The following is a 19,017-nucleotide window of genomic DNA, read 5'->3' as shown; positions in this document are numbered from 1 at the left end:
CTAAAGTGTGTTCAGAATGGTGTATCATGTGCCTTGTGGATATGCCAATCTGACAGGGCCCAAGAGAGGGCAGAATTGGGACTTAAAGATGGAGGTCTTCCTGCTGAGAGGAGAAGCTCACAGCTTGAGTTCTACTATCCTTGGCTCCTACATTTCAGAGGTTCAGAGATTTGCTACTAAGGCTTTCGTTGGTCAGCAAGATTCCCATCAAACTGAGATCATTATATTGCTCCCAAAATGAAAGTCAAATGAAAATGTAGGTGGGGGACTGCCATCCCACAAAGGGGTGAAGGAATTTGTTTCCTTGAAGTTTTAGCAAATTTACTGAGAAAAACCTGCAACTTTACTTAAATTGCTATATACCTCTAATTTATTTTTATTTTATATTTTTTTACAATTACAATAGAGAGAAAATGGATTATGCAGACCAAGTTAGGATTTTTAGGGTCCAAAAGAACAATTCAGAATGATACATAATTTTTTTTTAGAATGATACATAATTTTAATAAGTATCTTAAAAGTTAGGCCTCTAGATTTCATTCTTCTTAATCAACCATGAAACCTTTAGTGGGAACTTCTGAGACAACAGTGATTTAAGTGTAAATGTCTAACATTGTTACTGTTCCAGGTCATCATTAGGATAATTCTGACCTCTGTGCCTCTTAGGAAGGTAGACAATTGGAGAAAATTTCATATGCTTTGTGTGTTTTATGGAAGCAAGCCACTTTTTTCAGATATAGAAGAGCTTCCAAAGCTACCTCATATATTAGCAGTTTGAAAAATAAATTCAAACACATAGGAACAGAGCACATGTATATACTCACATTAACACCTATACATGGACTTACACATGTACAGTAACATACAATCACACTCATGCTTGTGGTATTTTAAGAGTCTACCCAAAGGGGCACGAAACACAAGTGCTTACAGAAATGAATTCACATGGAGAGACACATGCACGGGAAGTCTTGGTTGTACGCAGGAAACAGCAACAATATCACATAACTGGTATTCAGTCCCATTTCATATTTGAAAACTATGGCTACGGTCCATGCAATAATGTCACAAAATTAATCTATATGACTTTAAATTCTAAGTTGAGAAGATTTCTAGTTATAGGACAGGAACTAGTTTCCTTTGAACGTTTGGGAAATGATGTGTTTGTATCTGAGTAAGTAAGCAATGTCCTAAGGATTGCTACTATTCTTGTATATCAAAGAACACAGCTAAAAGCAGTATTTGGGTGTATTTCTGGAAATGCAATAGGTCTGCTCTAAATCAACACTAGCTCAATAATCCGTACACCTGTCCACAATGGCATAAATGGTTATTCCAGTTAGTAAACATGCAAGAGTTAACATGTGTCAATAAGATAAATCTGCCTGTTTATTTTCCTGAATTGTAAAAAAAAAAAATGGAGTCCTTTGTTTGACTAGACTAGCCACGGTGGATCTGTGTCTAATGCTCAGAAAGGATCTGAACAACTCGTGAAGAAGAGAAATCAACCCTGCAGAGAAGGGGTGTGTATGTGGGGGTGCGGGGCATGGAGAAAGCTTGTTAAGCAACATCCCCATCTTTGGTCCTGATACTAGTGCTGTGAACACACCTCACACCTCAGTCCACCCCTGTCTCCTCCAAGCGAGAAGCAAAGCTGTGGGAAAATGGATTAATTCTACTGATACAGGATCAGCCAGCAGCCAACTAGTCTCCTAACATGGCTGCCATGATTCCAGGTGTGTCCCGGATTTTCTTAGAAATAACTTGCCAGGGAAAAATGGAGTAAAAAAGCACCTATAAAAAGAAACAAGAAAGGGCCCGGAGAGATAGCACAGCGGTGTTTGCCTTACAAGCAGCTGGTCCAGAACCTAAGGTGGTTGGTTCGAATCCCGGTGTCCCATATGGTCCCCTCTGCTTGCCAGGAGCTATTTCTGAGCAGACAGCCAGGAGTAACCCTTGAGCACTGCTGGGTGTGGCCCAAAAACCAAAAAAAAAAAAAAAAAAAAAAAAGAAACAAGAAAGACAGAGACCCTAGGATGACAATGTATGTATGAGCCAGAGCAGGAGAAAACAAATGCTGTTGCTCAGGACTGTGTCAGCTCAGTGGAAAGAAACTGGAGGTAGAGGGCGGGAATCTCCCATTTTCTTTGACATGGTTTATGCTGATATAAGAACACACCAGTGGTTATCCACAATATTTTCCTTTAACAGAAGGAAATTTTTGAAATACAGCAAAACGCAAAACCACAGTGAGGACAAAGCCAAACGGTTCAGGATAAAAATCTGTTAGCAGCCTATTTTGGAAGAATTCAGAGAACAAAACATCAGGACTCTTGACAGGCAATGGGTGATCAACACCCAATTTATCATGAATGCTCAATGAGCACATTTCCATGAAGCGGTGACTTTTTAAAATACAGGATGGAGCTTTCACAGGCACTCCATTCTTAAGGAATCACCCCTTCCCCTGCCACTGAGGAAAAAGGAGCTATGGGTAAATTTAGAGTTCCCTTCTAACTTAAACTCTGAAATGCTCTTTTTGGTCAGTGTAGTCTCTGGTTTTCACTTAGGGTAAGTGGGTGAGTGAGCAGTAACCCTTTAGAGTAAGTTCAACATAATGCCATTTGCCTTGGCAGAGTCTAGTTTTAATAATCATGAAACGCTTTTTTACTTCGTGCTTTATGGGGGTCTGTGCTGGGTATAAACTACACAGGAAATTAAAGTGAAGTGAACATACAAATCATGTTTGCTGCTTTCAAAGCGAGACATTTCGGTGGGTGAAACCTGATTTACTTCTGCAGACTATGAAATAGTGCAACGGGGACCCCACTTGCCAATGCATCCTGGGGCTGCGTCTGGGAAGAGTTAGCAGACAAAATTCCAGTTGGTTTCCTGCTGTTTCTTGCATTCTAATCATCCAAGGTAGTCCTAAACATAGCCTCAGGACTGCACTATTAACCCCCAGGGGCAAAACTGCTCTGAGCTGTTTTGGAAAGCCTAGAAATTATTGACTTGCTTTAGAGCTGAAAATCTTAGTACTTTTTTTTTCTTTTTTTTTAAAAAGGAGCTGTAGAGAGAGCACAAAATTAGACAAATCTAAGGGCGAGCTCTCTCTTGGCTCAGTTCTTAATGCTTGATATCCCCCTTTTAGCCCAGATTCCATTTGAGAAGGGAAAACTTATATGAGGCCCCTGACTTGCTGGGAAGAGAACCTGGATATAAAATGACCTTCAACCTACTCTATAAAAAGCAGATACAGGGGCCAGAGTGATAACACAGCAGTAGGATGTTTGCCTTGCACACGGCCAACCCCAGATGGACTCCAGTTTGATTTCTGGCATCCCATATGGTCTCCTGAGCCTGCCAATTTCTAAGCACAGAGCCAGGAGTAACTCCTGAGCACCGCCAGGTGTGACCTCCATTCAAAAAACAGATACATTCTTCCTTCAAGGAGCTCCATGTTAGCATGGAAAGAGAGAATGACTTGCTCCAAGCAAATGATTAAATGATAAGTTGAAGGGAGTCAAAGCAAGTTGTGTCTAAATCTGGGTCCTCATGAAAAATTAAATATTGCTCAAGTTAGCCTCATTCCAATCCCCAACTATTTTAGAAAACAATGCATGCCCCTACCCCTGTCTTCTTCTAGCGATGTCAAATATTGCTCCTACCTTTCACTGTGACAGTAGCCAAACCTACTGACCGACAGTGAGAAACCACTTTCCATTTGTTATTGAAAACCCTTCTAGCACAGAGCAAAAACACATTAGGAGGCACAGCTGTGTGGAACAAGGCCGGCATTCATGTTGCCCCTGTGAACCTTCTTATGCCTCTGGAAACACTTTCCTTTTTTTTCGATCACTGTGGAATCCCGATGTGAGCATAGAGCCACTTTCAAACAGTCTTGTGACACAGAGAGGGAGAGGAACAGGCCGAGGGGACCACATCCATACCAGCCAAAACCTAGTGGGTAGGGAACAGGTGGGCGACTCCAGCTTGCTTGGCTTTAGATGGGGGATCCCTTTTCCCGTAACCTGGAAAAACGTGTCCAATGTGTGTTTGAATAAGAGCCAAGGGCTAGGCTGGTGGTTCAGCCTTGGTGGACTCAACCGTCCAGCCTCAAGGGAGCAGCAGTTTTCAGGGGTGAAGCTTGTCTAGCCTGGTCCCCTGAGCCACAGTGGTGAGGGGCACGTTAGTGAGACTGGTTACCACCTACTGAGGTCCACGTGGGGGGCTACTCACAACTTACAGCTGCGGTTAGCAAACAGGTCACCTTTGCAGGATTCGTTAGTAATTAATTTGCCATGCCAACCACTTCCTTAGTCTAACAGGGAGGATTCTAGCGGGCGGATTATAGTGGGACGAGTTGGTGATGGGGGTGGTCTTCGGCTAAAAAGAGAAAGAAAGAGAGACAGGTGAAGAGGTAAGTGCAGAAAGCCCAAAGAAGGTCACCCCCAAGGTAAAGATGCCCCCCTCCAGGTGTGGTGTACCCCAAGACCCACCCATATCTGGGAGGAGTTTTGGGAACCGGATAATAGGTGTAACTACCTGCAAGACCTCCCATTTCTGGGAGGGGTCTGGAAAAGGATAGATAAACCTCTGAGCCAGGGGATTCAGGCGCTTTTGCCATTTCTCTTTTGGCCCGGCTTGGCTTCCTGGCTTTTGGATCTTTGGGCCATGGAGCCCAGAGGGAAGATGGCTAACAGGAGATAAGATGCAGGGCTAGCAAAATATTGCTGAATGCTTGAAAGGTTGACATAGGCCACACACCTGTGGTGGCTAGGGCATGAATAAAGATGATTCTTCCTGATGGCTGCGTGTGAGTGAGTGATTTCACCTGGGCCTGGAACTTGCCGGCTGCATGGAGATTGCAGAGCCATGTGGGCTGGATGGTATCCTCCACCATCCAGCCTCATCGTTAATTATTTAATGCAACACCAGGAACACACGTGTTCATGCAGTGACCAGCATGGAAAAGGTGCAGTTAAACCAAGTCCTGGGGTGATGCGCACCACTTCCGACTCCCTTAGAGCTTTACTCCCTTGAAGATGTGCCTATCTCAGCCCTGAACTTGAAGCAGGAAAACCCTACCTGGATCTAGCACCATATAGATCTTATGTAGATTTTATCTATAGACAGATAGGGCTTGTCCGAAGAGACAGCAGACTTCCCCTAGCCCCCACGCAGAACCGGAAATGACTTTCTGGAACAAGCAGGGACAACTTTCTCGCATCCTTTCATTGCTCACTCAGATCTGGAGTTCCTGAACCCCCACTCATACACATCCAGCCACTCGGCCCATAAACACATCCTTACTCACTTATAAACTACCAGTGAGAATACGGACCTCGTGTTCTGGACTTGGCTCTCAGCATGCACCCAGCATTTAGCAAGATCTGCCAAGAAGGTAGGTAGCACATGGGAAAGTGCAGGACCAAGTAGTGCCTGGACATGACACAGGAATCTGACCAGGTCAGAATCATAATTGGAGGGTAGTGGGGGGGGTGCTCCAGCCCCAAAGGTCACCACACACACTATTACATGCACTGAACTTCTCCAGTTCACACACATGGGGCCTGTGCTCACCACTAAGCCAGAGGCCAGGCTAATGCCTGTTTACCCTGGTGAACCTGTGATTTTAGACTGGATGTCACTAGGGAAGTATGAATGTATTTCATGAGTGTGGAATGTGAGCTCAGAACATGTGAGCTCAGAAAACCAGTGTGCGGCTCTGATGCTACAGACACAATATTCTGTGCACATTCATCTCGGAGATAAAGTGGAATGCACATGCTTTTTCGGCCCTAATTCAAACATCTGGCCTGGTATCCCCAGATCTTGTCCCAGAGGCTCAATGGAGGCTGCTCACAGAATGACAACCACCTCGGCTTCGCTTGGGTTACAGCTTGTGGACAGAGTCAAGTTCACATCCATTCAGGAAGGTTTTCAGTGGGCAGGACAGAAAGTGTGCTGCAATGGTTCTTAAAATCTGCTATCTCTTACTGTAAATATTACTGTGAAAGAATCATAATTCACTTTGGTCACAATAAAAATTATTTTTAAAAATCTTCTATTTATTGGGGTGATTAAGAGCCCAGACCCGAGTAGGCTCTGCTTACTCTCTGCACTCTCTCCACCCCCAGGAGGTCTAAAAGTGTGGGGCACTCTCAGACCTTGCTTAGGAGTTCCTAGTTGGTAGGAGAGGCATCACCCAGGACAGGATCTACCTCTGGAAGTCAGGGACATGAAGTATCAGCCTGCAGGTGGAAGGTTCTAGAAAACAGGGCAAGTGGGACAGATTGGAACAATCATTAGTGGAAGGAGGTAGAGCTGGAGAAAATACTGTAGTCAGTGTAAGGAACCAAGTGGAACTGATTCTAACAAGTATAGAAGCAACATGTCAACTCCAAGTTCTAATTCAGAAAGCAGAAACACTAGAGGGTATTTTGGTTGACAAAAGACCTAGATCCTTGGGCTGGAAAATTGTACAGTGCGGCATGCCTGATGGAGTTTGGCCCCTGGCACCATACAACGTTGCCCCCAGAGCACCAGGATGGCCCCCTGTAAGGGACATGGTGGGGAGAGACAGGCCCTAGTCATAGAGTCAACAGGAGAGCCCTGTAAAGCAGGAAGGTTCCAGTAGACAGAGAAGCCCCAAATCCTGTGAGCAGCCTGTCCACGAAACCAAGTGTGACTCAGAGCCACTCAATATGCATCTAGCTATGTGCTGACCAAGTGAGGACAGATAATCCTGCAGATCTCCTTCCTCCAGGTGACCAGGTGGGTCCCCAGATCCACCCAGAGGGAGGCAAAGATGTTCAGTTGGTCTACTTGTGACACTCTCTCTTAGTGAAACCATCCATGGAGCTTCATTGAAGTGATCTATAGGTGTCTTTGAAACAAGAGAAGCAAGAGCAGAAGGCCTCAGGCCATGCAATCTTCAGAAGGAATTAAATAGAGCACATGCTCTCTCCTGCTCAATGCACACATACACTCATAGTCACAATACAAATAGACATACACACATTTCACACACAGCCACCGACACACTCTCCTGTGGCTGATGCATCCATTCCACACATCCATATACACTCAATGATTCACACATATGCACGATGCATAGATCACACATAAATATCAAACATAAACACACACTTAAACACTCACATACATAGCACTCATACAATCCCATGCACAATATCCATACAAATACATGAGTATAAACACACACACCTCAACTAGAATTTGCATTGGGGAAAGTAACAATCATGAATTTAACAGTTGCTAGATTTGGGGACTAAATCTTGTTACTTCGGACAGTTTGCAGGCTCTGAATAAATATGTGGGCATCCAGGAGAGCTGGGATTACTTCACCTATAGGAAATTTTCAGCCAATCCCCTTTAATCTTGTGCCAACAAGAAATCTTTATTTTTCATTTTATACCTTAAATGGAATGCCCACACTTAAAAATTTTATACAGGGTTCTACAGAAACATTAACTAGAGCAATTCAGACCTAAAGTCACTAAATACAGCTCGTCTAGACAGAAAGATCTATGAGACCCATATGTCTTTTTGGCATCTGTCTCACAAAAAACCTGCAAAATGGGCCTGGATAGGCCACTCACCAAGCATGAATGTAAGGAAAAACTGCAGGGCTGGAAAGGCCTAGGGCACTGCAAGTGTTGGCAGGGTTTTCAAGGCCACATGTGTCTATAAGCTTAGATAAAGGGATCAGCACAAGCAGCATCACTTCTAACACCAATACTCCAGAAAGGTTCCCATGCCACCCCAGACTCTGATTTAGCTGCTCCATTCTCACCCACAGAAAGTAGTCCTGTGGTACATGGCAGGTGGATGTGACCAAGAGACAAAATTCTGTTTTTCTCCCCATCACTCCCTCCTACCAGGCCCAGCAGAGACAACTAAGAGATATAGGACCATCAAGATGGGGGTCCAAAGCAGCAGTGTTAGGAGCATGGAGTTCTGAAGCCTGTTCCAGAACCTCACTTTCCAGATTGCCTTATTGCTGTTCTTTGAGCTAGGCACAATAAGTACTACATTGGAAACGCTAGCTACCTTTCTATTTCCAAAGGTACGTTAAAGAGAGTATCCATCCATGGAAAGGGAACAAACTCAGACTCAAGTGACAAAGTGCACACTATCTGCTGTTGTCTTGTCACTAAGAAGACAACCAATCACCACAGGAGAAAAGCTTTGGAGGGAGCGAGATCCTGGAAGAAGAAAGGAAATCTCTGAGATGTACTTCATCGATTAAGTTCCAATCCATATTAGGCAAAAAAAGCAACAGACACCATTGCAAACAGTCCTCCAAAGACAAAGTGCTTTGATCTGAGTTAATAAACATGTTAGTATTTGGGTATTAAGTTTTGAGAGAGTTATAGAGTGAAGGGAAAGGTTCAAACATGATTGACGATGTCAACACTCTTCACTTGCACCCTGCACTGAATGGCCAAGCAGCTAAGTTATTCAAATCTACCCAGTTTCCAACACTTCCTTCCAGTCCTGGGGACTTTTCTGATCTCCTTTCAGAAAGGAGAACAGTAAAGTCAGTGCCCGTTGTCTTACTCGGGGCTTGAGTTTGACCTCAGATCGGTGGAGGAAGTTCAAACAGTGGTTTCACTAGTTAACACACCACTAATGTTGCCTTTTCCACCCCGAAAGGCAATAATTACAGTAGAGTTTGCCTCATGTGAAATTTTATTTTGGCTATTAAAATAGTTTCCAGTACAGCTAAGTAGCAAGAAAGAAATTCTGGTTGTTTCAGAAACCAGTGGACATTTTCATTGGTATTTAGAATGCTGTTGCTATGAATGGTGGATTAAAGAGAGAGCTGGGTGCAGATTTTCTGTGGTAGGTCGTGGAATGTGGTTCTGAAGGTAAATTGACTAGAGGGAAATCTTAAGGTTGGCTTTGAGATCAACCTAATGTAGAATATTTTTTAAAGCAATACTCAGTGGTGCTTAGGGTTTATTCCTAGCTGCACTTGGGATCAGTCCTGGTGGTGTTTGGAGGTACAGGAAGTATCTTAGACATGTCCCATGTGGAATAATTTCAGTTTAGATTCCCTATACTAAAGAACTAACCCAATGGCAATATAACCATATTGCCCTCCTGTGAGTTCTTGCTAGAGAATAAAATGTCCATGGGGACCAAAGGGAATAGCAGCATTGCCACTGGGATGTGTGTGTGTGTGTGTGTGTGTGTGTGTTGAGTGTGTGTGTGTGTGTGTGTGTGTGTGTGAGTGTGTGCATGCACATGGGGGACTGTAAACTAAGCTCCCTTAAGTCACATTCCTAGAAACTTCTCAGGCTACATCATCCCCCACAACAGTTTGGGTCATGTGCAGGGTTGAACTGTCTTTGTTTTCCGAATCAATCTTCCTTCCTCCTGGAGCTCACCAGTTCTCACCCATGGAAAGAACAAGGAGCTTGTTTCTATCTTTCCCAGGATCATGCAAGAAAAACAGCATCTATGCCTTTTCCTGTTTCTTGGGGTCTAGGCGAATCCTGCTGGGGAAATTGGGCATAATTTGTCCTTATTCATGAAACCATGAGATTTTCCAGGCATTTGTATAAGTCTGAATGGGAATCCTGCTATTTGCCATTTTGGAGTCAGTATTTTTCTTTTTGTGATGGTGGTGGAATCTGTGGATATTGTAGGCTTAAGCTGTAAATCACAGGGGCCAATTGCCCTGACTGGAAAATCAGAATAGCCATTTCCTGGTGTTCATCGGAAGACTCAAGATGAGCATTAAGGATGAGCATATTTGCTGTGCCTGGGGCTTTGCAGCCTGAGAATTGGATGCCTCCCACGGAGCCCAGTGGCCCTGGCCCCAGTTGCAGGGATCCTTGGACCTTGTGGGTGGGAGGAATCTTGCTATTTACACTCCAAGGGAAACCTCATCCAGTTGTGGGCCAATGTGGCATCAATACACTCAGTGGATTCTCTCAAACCTAAGATCCTTCCGACACCACCCTCAGCCCCCACACTTAAAAATACTGGTGAGACCCAAAGAGTAATATTCTAGTGGCTGCAACGTTTTGTTAGGCCACATGGAACCCATTTGGCAAGTAAAAAGTATCAATACGTGTGTGCGTTCAGAGGTTCCCTGCAAAACAGTTGTAGTATGTTGGATGGTGGGAGCCCAAGGACAGTGAAGTCAGGGCTCTGGACAGAAGGCACGCTCTGCCTTTCTCAGTCCTCTGCAAGGAGGCCCCTTCTGGATAAAAGGTGGCCCAAGTTAGTCCAGAGAGCTAAACTTCACTTCTGGTCTGGCCTGGCTGCTTTAAATCGGTGGGAAGTGTCTGGCTGATCATGCTTGTCAATTTTTGCCTAGAGAAACTTTACAGAGACACAGGGGCCATATCAGGACACACCATCAAACCCAGACTGTCTTGGAGGAACTTGGGAGTACAGGTAAGTAGTGAGGGGTCCATAGGCTCACAGGCCCCATTTCCTCTTTCCTTTCCTTGAGAGGATGGCAACAGGAGCAAACAAGGTCTGAGGTGAGCAGGTTGCAGACAGGCCCAGGTTCCACCTTCACTGTCCGCACATGATAGCTCTCTGGCCAGATTCTTCCAGGCCAGAAGCAGAGCAGTAGTGAGAAGTAAGAAGCTAAGTGCTCACCAGAAGTGAACAAAGCCAGAGATAGGGTGTGTATACCCAGATGGACTCTAGGCTTTCCCTGCCATGGTTGATGCTGAGCCATCTGGATCCCCCGGAAAAAAATGATGCAGGTGAGATGGTGTCCTGTGGTGCAGGGTTTGCTGGAGGAGTTGTGCTTGTGCTAGAGCCAGGCTGAAACCATACCCTGGACATGAACCAGGAGGCCCCACTGGGCAGTGGGGCACTGAACAGGAGCTGCATCAAATCGGGCATTTCCATTAGAACGGAAGTTTATTTTCATTCAATGTGTGAAGCTTGAAGATAACTCAAGTCTAACCTGCAGCACTGAACTCTGTGGATGGCATCAGTGACAGGCATGACAGCCTCAGGATATGTCCTACCACTCAGAATTAGAAAAATGCCTTCAAGTCACTTCTATTCATGGCCATTGAACCTTCAGACCACTGCTCACCTTATGTGAGGTCCAGGGTCTGAAAGAAAAAGTGGGTCCATGGGCCAGAAGGCCTCATGGCAGTGGGTTTCTTTGTTCCATCAAGGAGGAGGAAGGCATCAAAGAATGGAACAAGTGGCTAAAATCAGCCATGTAAGCCCAGGCCCCCATCTGTCCAAAGGGCCCCTGGGTTGCAGCAGAGACCAGTCATGTTTTGGGGGGTGGCTTCCTGGGTGGATGCAAATCAGGAGTTTCCAATGCATGATTCTGGGGCAGGGTTATGAGACCCCCAGGCTGAATGAATTAGTGATCCGTGAGCCCTGAGCCCATGTTTTCATCCTTCATGGCACCAAACCTTGATGTGAGGGATGCAAAAACAAACTCATAAGAACCAGGTGGAGGGGTTGCCCTGGTAGAAAGATTAACACAGAACCAAGAGGACTAGTCTCCCTGGGGTGGACTCTGCTGTTGGGGTATGTGGGGGGGGGGAGGGCAGATTCAGCACTGATGCACTCAGGGTCTGCTGTGAGCTATGCTCATGAGTGTGGGGGGAAGCCATGGCAAGTAGGTGGGTGCACACAGTGTTTAAGAGGAATCCATCAGTGTGCCCAGGAAAGTCAGGATGTGCATGATCAGGGACTTCTGAGAAAGGCACCTTGAGTGGTTGTCTGAAGATATGGTTCCCCTTGATATTCATGTATATGCCACATACTTTCCTCTGCTTCAGCTCCTACATTTCTGAGACACCCCACCAGCCTCAGTGATGAAGAGTATCTCCGGGGCTGGGCGGTGGCGCTGGAGGTAAGGTGCCTGCCTTGCCTGCGCTAGCCTAGGACGGACCGCGGTTCGATCCCCGGCGTCCCATATGGTCCCCCAAGAAGCCAGGAGCAACTTCTGAGCGCATAGCCAGGAGTAACCCTGAGCGTCACAGGGTGTGGCCCAAAAACCAAAAAAAAAAAAAAAAAAAAAAAAAGAGTATCTCCAGGAAAGAGCTCACACTCTCCAGCCCCCCCCCTCTCTGCTGCTGGAAGGCTGAGCGATGAGGTCAGCGAGGCATCTTTTCCTTGGAGAGCAATCCCCTTGCTTCCTACCCCCATCTCCCTTTTGACAGTTGCAAAATCGCTTCATCCCAGAAAAAAAAAGGGGCGAGGGGCTTGGGAAGAAAAGACAAATGGGCAAGATGATACGATAGAGCCCAAGGCTGCTAGGAAAAACTCTCTCAGATCCAGTGCACTCGTCCTTGTTATCGAAGACTGTGTTTCCCCATGAATTCATCTTTTAGGCACTATAACTGCAAAGAGCCCGGCCAGCCCTGATGCTGGGGATGGGTACTGAGGAGACCCTTGGAGAACATGGCCCTGGGGTATAGGTGGTGTCTGCATAGGGCCATGTGGCCTGGATTTCCAGGGAAGGAGTGTGGGTGAGCTTCTTCAGACCTGAGCACAGGGAAAAGAGGATTGGGAGGGGTGGGACTCCAAACACCCTGATGGCAGCATCTGTCCCACAAAATCAAGTCCAAGATGTGCCACATCTCACCTCCCAAGAACAGAAGCTAGTGCTGTCTTAGGGTCTCCTGAGAATATGAAATCCATTAGGGCCAACATGTCTATTTGTTCAGGGCTCAGGGTTCGAGATTCCAACTTCCTGCTCCCTCTCCAAATGCCTGCATTCATAGACTAGAGTGTCAGGCCAGATGCAAAAGCATCTGGGGCTCTCCCTCCTTCCTCAGGCTCTACTGTGGGAAGAAGTGAGAAAAAGGAACCTGCCTTTGGGCCAGCCCCATTGAGAGTGCTCCTCCGGCTATGACAAAGCCCTCAGGTTCAAGGTGGTGGTGGTGGTGAGGCTTGGTGAGGTATTGTCTTGGTCCATTACAAGTTTCTGGTTTCAGATAAAATGGAGAAAGTGGCCTCAGAAAAGAGCAGAAATTTGGTGGGTCGGTGTGGTGGTGATCGTGGTGGGGGCAATCAAAACCTCTTCTCGAAAGCTAAGGGCTGATTCCTTGCAGGTGATGGGGGCCTGGCAGTTCCACTGGCTCAGTTTTTAATGGAGAAAGTGGAGAGCAGGGAAACCAGGAGAAGGGAAAGAAATTAGAACAAGGGGGAGGTGCTCATGGTTCATTTCCTTCAGCTCTCCCTGGGTTGTCTTTCCTTCCTTTTTATTCTTCTCTCTCTCTCTCTCTCTCTCTCTCTCTCTCTCTCTCTCTCTCTCTCTCTCTCTCTCTCTTGTCTCTCTCTCTTCTCTCTCTTCTCTCTTTCTTCTCTCCTCTCTCTCTCTCTCTCTCTCTCTCTCTCTTTCTCTCTCCTCTCTCCTCCTCTCTCCTTTTATTTTATCTTAAACCCATTTCTGGCTTGCATTTGGTAGGATTCCTCTCTGGCTTTTATTAAAACCAGATTTCATGCGGTCTGAATTCATCTAAACAGGCACTTTAAACAGCATATGGCTCCTAACCATGGCTCGCTCTTTCTCTCTCTCTCTCTCCTCCCCCTCAACCCCTGCTCAGGTGACCCTCAGGGCCCAGGGATCACCCTCCCAGAGCACTGAGCTGGCCCCAAAATTTGAAGGCTCAGCACAAAACCACCAACTTCCTTCTTTCCCTCTGAACTCTTGTTTCTGTTTTCCATTTGAGACTCTTGGCCAGGTCGGCCAGAGCAAGTCAAGGCTGGCTGGCTTGAACTGGAGTATATGCTCAAAGTTTTGAAAAACATAATTGCTGTCCCATATATTCCCTTCCCCTCACCCCCGACCACAGCCAAAAATGTCCAACAACCTAGCAACTCCCCTTTTCCATCCCAAAGTCATCTGATTCCTGCCCATGTGTGAGCCTTGAGCTGGGGCACACCCAGAATGACTCCCCCATCCCGCCAAACAACCAGTTCAATGCCCCCGTGAACCTTCCCTTCCCCAAGGTACTGTGAACCCACAAATTCATGACATCTCGAGGCAGAGCAGCCATGCAAGTGGAGATATATGCATGTGTGTCCCTGGATACTCCATGCCCCCTCTGGACTACTCTGGTTCTTTCTGACAAGGCCACAAAGTGCCCAGTGCCAGGTTCTCAGGGCGGGTGCCTTTCACCCCTCGGGAACCTGTGGGTCCTGATACCATCCTGAGGTTCTGGCCTGCAGGGGGCCTTCATGCACACACATGTGAGTGTATGAATGTGTGTGAGTGTATGAATATGTGTATATGAATTTATACATGAGTGTATATATGAGAGTGTGTGAGTCTGGGTATGTTCGTGTGTGTAGAGGGAGGAAGGCGCAGAGCAGAATGCATCAGATCTGCAGAGAAGTAGAGATTTTACTTCCCTCTGACTGCCCTCATAGAGAGTGTCCAAGATCCTTTCAGTTGGCATCACTGAAAGTGAGTAACCAGCCACCAGTGGGCAGGGAAAGTGGGGGTGATTGCAGGGTGACCAGTCTGTGCCCCCAGGTTTCAGATTGTTTCATGTGTTTATCAAGCCTAGAGGGCAGTCTGGGGCCTCCCATACAATTAAGCTCATTTCTAGAGAAATGAGTAACTAAGCTTATGTAGTACACACACACACACACACACACACACACACACACACACACACACACACGTCTGAAAACACCTTTTTCTCCTTTGATGAGGACCAAAATGATATTACAAGTAACAACCAACCACAGTACTTCACATGGAGCCAATCCCCCAAACCCTAACCCTGAGTATTTGGGCAGCGCCCTCCTGCACTGGTTCCCACTGCACAGGCTCCCTGTGCTCCTGACACCCAGATGCCCAAAGACCAGAACCCTGTGGGCATGGCCACCATCAGGTGCAGGGCCAATTTCCTGTTCTGTCTATAGCTCTTGAACAGGGAGTTTTCCTTTGTAAAACATCCAATGACTTGATGCCCTGAATCAAATAAATGAATGAAAAACTCAGTTTGCAGTAAACTGGGCAGCTTTGGGTCTTTCAAAAAATTCCAATTTCGAGAGAAAAAAAAAACCTAATTCCTTCTAATTTTTGACATTTCAGACATATATAAGGCTGAGTTGGGAGGGCAAGTGGATGGTGTTTCTGAGAGCCCCGGGGAAACCTTTGCTAACAGGCAGTGAGGCTGCCTTCAGAATCCATGGCTTTTTGCTTTCAAAATCCTCCTTCAAATCCAACACAGCTGCCACTGGGTCACTCATGTGGACCCAGTTTGCTTTGGCCCCATTATTCCGTGTGTGCCAGGAATCACAGTCTCAGGAGTGGCCCCTCAGACCCCAGAGAAAACTGCAACGTGGACAATACCATTTTTGCAGTTTTCTTTTCGAGATTTTGTCTACTATTCAGTGAGGTCAGAACCCAAGATCAACTCTCCCCCCGCCATGCACCCCTACTTCTGCTCACTCTCTGTGGAACACTTACCTGGGGACACTTGGCGGGGCCCTTGTGGGCCGAGACGGAACTTGTGGAGGAGCCCCTAATGCATCGATGCTGTTGGGAAAAGGGGGTAATGGGCCTGGCCGAAATGGAACTGGGGGAGCCCCTGAGTGGGGGCCAGGAGAGGGGATGGCAGGGGCAGGCCCGCGACTGGAGGTGGGCCGAGGGAGGGGGCTGTTGAGCGTCGGCTTCCTTTGGTTGGTGGGGCTCGGAGGGGGTGACCTGAAGGAAGAAAAGGACCAGGATTTGCACCTCCTGCCTTCAGGCAGGAACGACCCCTTTAGAGGTGAGCACTTATGGTGGCCTTGACCAAATCCAGCCCAGTTGAAGCAGCTGAACAGAAAGGAACTTCCTCGCACATTGCCCTGGGAATGTGCTGAGCTGAGAGCAGTTTCTGGGGCAAGTATGTTTTAATTTATAGCCCCGCACCAGCAGTGCTTGCAAGAACCATCATGAGGTGCTGGGGACCAAACCCAAGACTTAATGCCCTTGTGCCTGAACCATTGCTTTCTCTGCCCTTCTTTTCTCTAGAATCCCTTTTTGCTACAGGATTCCACTGCATTCCATTCAGAGGACATGACATTCCTGAATTTGCTCTTTTTGTTTGTTTTGTTTTGTTTTTGGGCCATACACAGCAGTGCTCAGGGGTTATTCCTGGCTCTGCATTCAGAGGGGTTATTCTTGGCCCTGCATTCATAGGTTCCAGGGACCCTATGGAATGCCAGGGATCAAACCCGGATCAGTGCTATGCAAGGCAAACCTCCCTGGCCCCTGGGGGCAATCCTTCTCACTGGCTGTAGAATATTCTTGTGTGCTCACCTCTGAAAGCTGTTGGGAACTAGCTCAGTCTCACTCTCTCTTTTTCCTCCACTTCCTTCCTGTCCCTCTTTCTTTGCTGGAGATTACAATTGAAGTGGACTGGGCAGGCCTGGGTGGGGCAGAGAGACCACCTTCCTACCTTCGGGAGTGCTGGATCCAGGAGTTGTCCACAGGCGGTGGCGCTGGGGTGAAGGTGGTGGCAGTGTTGATGTCGCCGATGATGCCCAGTGCCTCCTTCAGAGCCTGGTACATGCGCAGCATCTCGTCACGCTGCTGGACTTGCTCAGCCGACTCCTCCATCAGCGTGTTCTGGTCCTCTGAAGAGTAGAGCTGTGCCAGGAGCTCGGAGTTGATGAAGTCTTTCACCTACGGGCCCCGCATACACAGCAGTGAATGTCCCAAAGTTGAGGCCCAGGGTTCAGGAGTCTTCTTGGGCTAAGGAATATGTTCAATATCTGGCTAATCATTTCCTCACTAGCACCCTAATTCCTTTATTCAGAATCCAGTTTCCAAGGTTACCCAGGCTGCTGGCTCCCAAAGAGTTACCATTCCCTGCTATTCTCCATTCTTCCCTGGGTCTTACCAATCCTCTGGAACCATGATGAAGGCCTTGATATCTCCAAAATGAAATTTGCGCTATTTATGATGCACAAAATCATATATGCTTATTAATGCAAATTGATAAAAATTATTTTCAGAGACTGAGTCACCTCCCAAGGTCACACAACATCAAATTCCAGCCCAAATCTTCCAACTAGATGTTGAGTGGATCTTCCCACTCCTGGGTGAACCCCGCACACTTCAGGCATGTAGAAGAGGCAGATTCTCTGGAATGTCATTGTTTCACCTGGGCCCACTGAATATCCCAGTAGACCAAGAACTGGAAGAAGAAACCAACCAGTTTGGTTGGTTTTTCCCCCTGTTAGGTGAGAGAGCTAAGAATTCCCTAGAATGGCAGGCATGGCTCAGCAGAGCCAGAGACATGCAGTTACACTAAAACACAAGCCTCAGAGGGCAGGAAGACACAGCTCCAGGGTTACAAACACACACATGCTTGGACCAACCTCACAGCTGAGCTCAGACATGGCTTCCCAGTGGGGAAATCAAAAGTGTTCACAGCCCGTAAGTTTGGAAACCCAGAGTGATGCAAACGTGGGAGTCAGCTAAAAGATGATGCATTTAGGGAGTGGGGGACTGTCTGGTAGGGTACAGGCCACAGCTGTGGGAAGGAAACTTTGGCCAGATCACCTGGGCCCAGATGGGACCACCTTGCATGCCAAGAGAACACGTTTGAACTTCATCCACTTGGCAACAGGGAGCAAGGGAGGCTTTTAAGCAAATGAGAGGAACAGTAAGAGCATGTTGTGCAGAATTACTTCGGCTGTGGCCAACTTTGTGGGGTGATGGTGGGAAAGATCTACCAGTGGTCCTCAAACTATGGCCCGTGGGCCACATATTGTATTTGTATCTGTTTTGTTTATTCATTGCAAAATAAGATATATGCAGTGTGCATAAGAATTCGTTCATGGGCCCAGAGAGATAGCACAATGGCGTTTGCCTTGCAAGCAGCCGATCCAGGACCAAAGGTGGTTGGTTCGAATCCCGGTGTCCCATATGGTCCCCCGTACCTGCAAGGAGCTACTTCTGAGCAGACAGTCAGGAGTAACCCCTGAGCACCGCCAGGTGTGGCCCAAAAACCAAAAAAAGAAAAAAAAAGAATTCGTTCATAAGTTTTGTTTTTACTATAGTCAGACCCTCCAATGGTCTGAGGGACAGTGAACTGGCCCCTGTTTAAAAAGTTTGAGGACCCCTGAACAATAGCAGTTCTGGAGTCAGTGGTAGTAGTGACAGGAGGGAGCAAACACAAAGAAAGGACACCACAGAGGACATGTTGCTGGGATGCAAGTGGTTAGGATGGAAAGGAGTTTGGTGAGCAGTAGGGCAGAATATCCAAAGTCAAGAAAGACAGCCAGAGAAAAGCCAGGACAAGGTTGTTCCCCTCCTTTTGGTTATCTTCACTAAAATAATGCTCACAGAACTCCCTGAGTGCTGAACCCTGGCACCATTTTCCTGGGCAGGGTGTGTGGGGTGCTAGGTGAGACAAGGCCACCCAAGCTCTTTAGAGTCCTTTTTTGCCAGTGGCCATCAGCTGGGCTGAGTGCATTGAAGCTTTCTTCCTGGAGTAGCACTTAGGACCTTCTAAACTTTCAAAGAAGGCCCTTCCCAGAACAGATTTAAAGCAGATTGGAGTTAAGAAGCAACAAACTATGGGATTAAAAAAAAAAAAGAAGGACCTCGTTTTAGCACACTAATTCAAGACATGTCGTGAATCAACTGCACCTCAAAATGCATTACACTGGAACTTGCTGGCCAGCTTGCAGAGGGGGATGTGTTCTGGGGCAATATGGGGATTTTCAGATGGGGAGAAGGGAGCGAGCAAGCACAGGGAGTGAGCCTCCTCGCTCCATCAAGGACATTTCTGGGGCACATTACTTCTCTGAGTCTCGGTTCCAGACATGGAAACCCAGAACCAGGGTAACAGCCATTTCAAAAGTTGTGGTGATGAGATGAGAGAACCCCAGTATCATAGGGTGCCTACCAGTTAGTTGGCACTCAGTGAGCAAGAAGTGTGTCCTCACTTTAGAAAACTTGCCTTGCAAGCAGCCGATCCAGGTTGGTTCGAATCCCGGTGTCCCATATGGTCCCCCGTGCCTGCCAGGAGCTATTTC

General features: G+C 46.9%; 1 protein-coding gene across 2 annotated transcripts in view; it reads right to left on the bottom strand.

Moving 5' to 3' along the window:
• The window catches only part of DNM3 (dynamin 3), a 348,113-nt gene that overhangs the window by 77,330 nt on the left and 251,766 nt on the right, over nt 1-19,017 (bottom strand). The window contains exons 18-20 of one of the 2 annotated variants that reach the window (XR_007497526.1): nt 16,428-16,654; nt 15,455-15,691; nt 3,394-4,386 (exon numbers count right to left, since the gene is read on the bottom strand). Coding sequence is in view for 1 of the 2 variants with exons in the window: in XM_049776438.1 (XP_049632395.1) it covers nt 4,317-4,386; nt 15,455-15,691; nt 16,428-16,654 (534 nt within the window). In the remaining variant the exon portion in view is untranslated. Of the gene's footprint in view, nt 1-3,036; nt 4,387-15,454; nt 15,692-16,427; nt 16,655-19,017 lie in introns of those variants that run through there. The other variant, XM_049776438.1, reaches the window with a different exon arrangement.

Source organism: Suncus etruscus, chromosome 7 (genome assembly GCF_024139225.1).
Source record: "Suncus etruscus isolate mSunEtr1 chromosome 7, mSunEtr1.pri.cur, whole genome shotgun sequence".
NCBI lineage: Eukaryota > Metazoa > Chordata > Mammalia > Eulipotyphla > Soricidae > Suncus > Suncus etruscus.
Note: the sequence above shows the minus strand (reverse complement) of the source record. Positions and strands in the feature narration are given on the sequence as shown.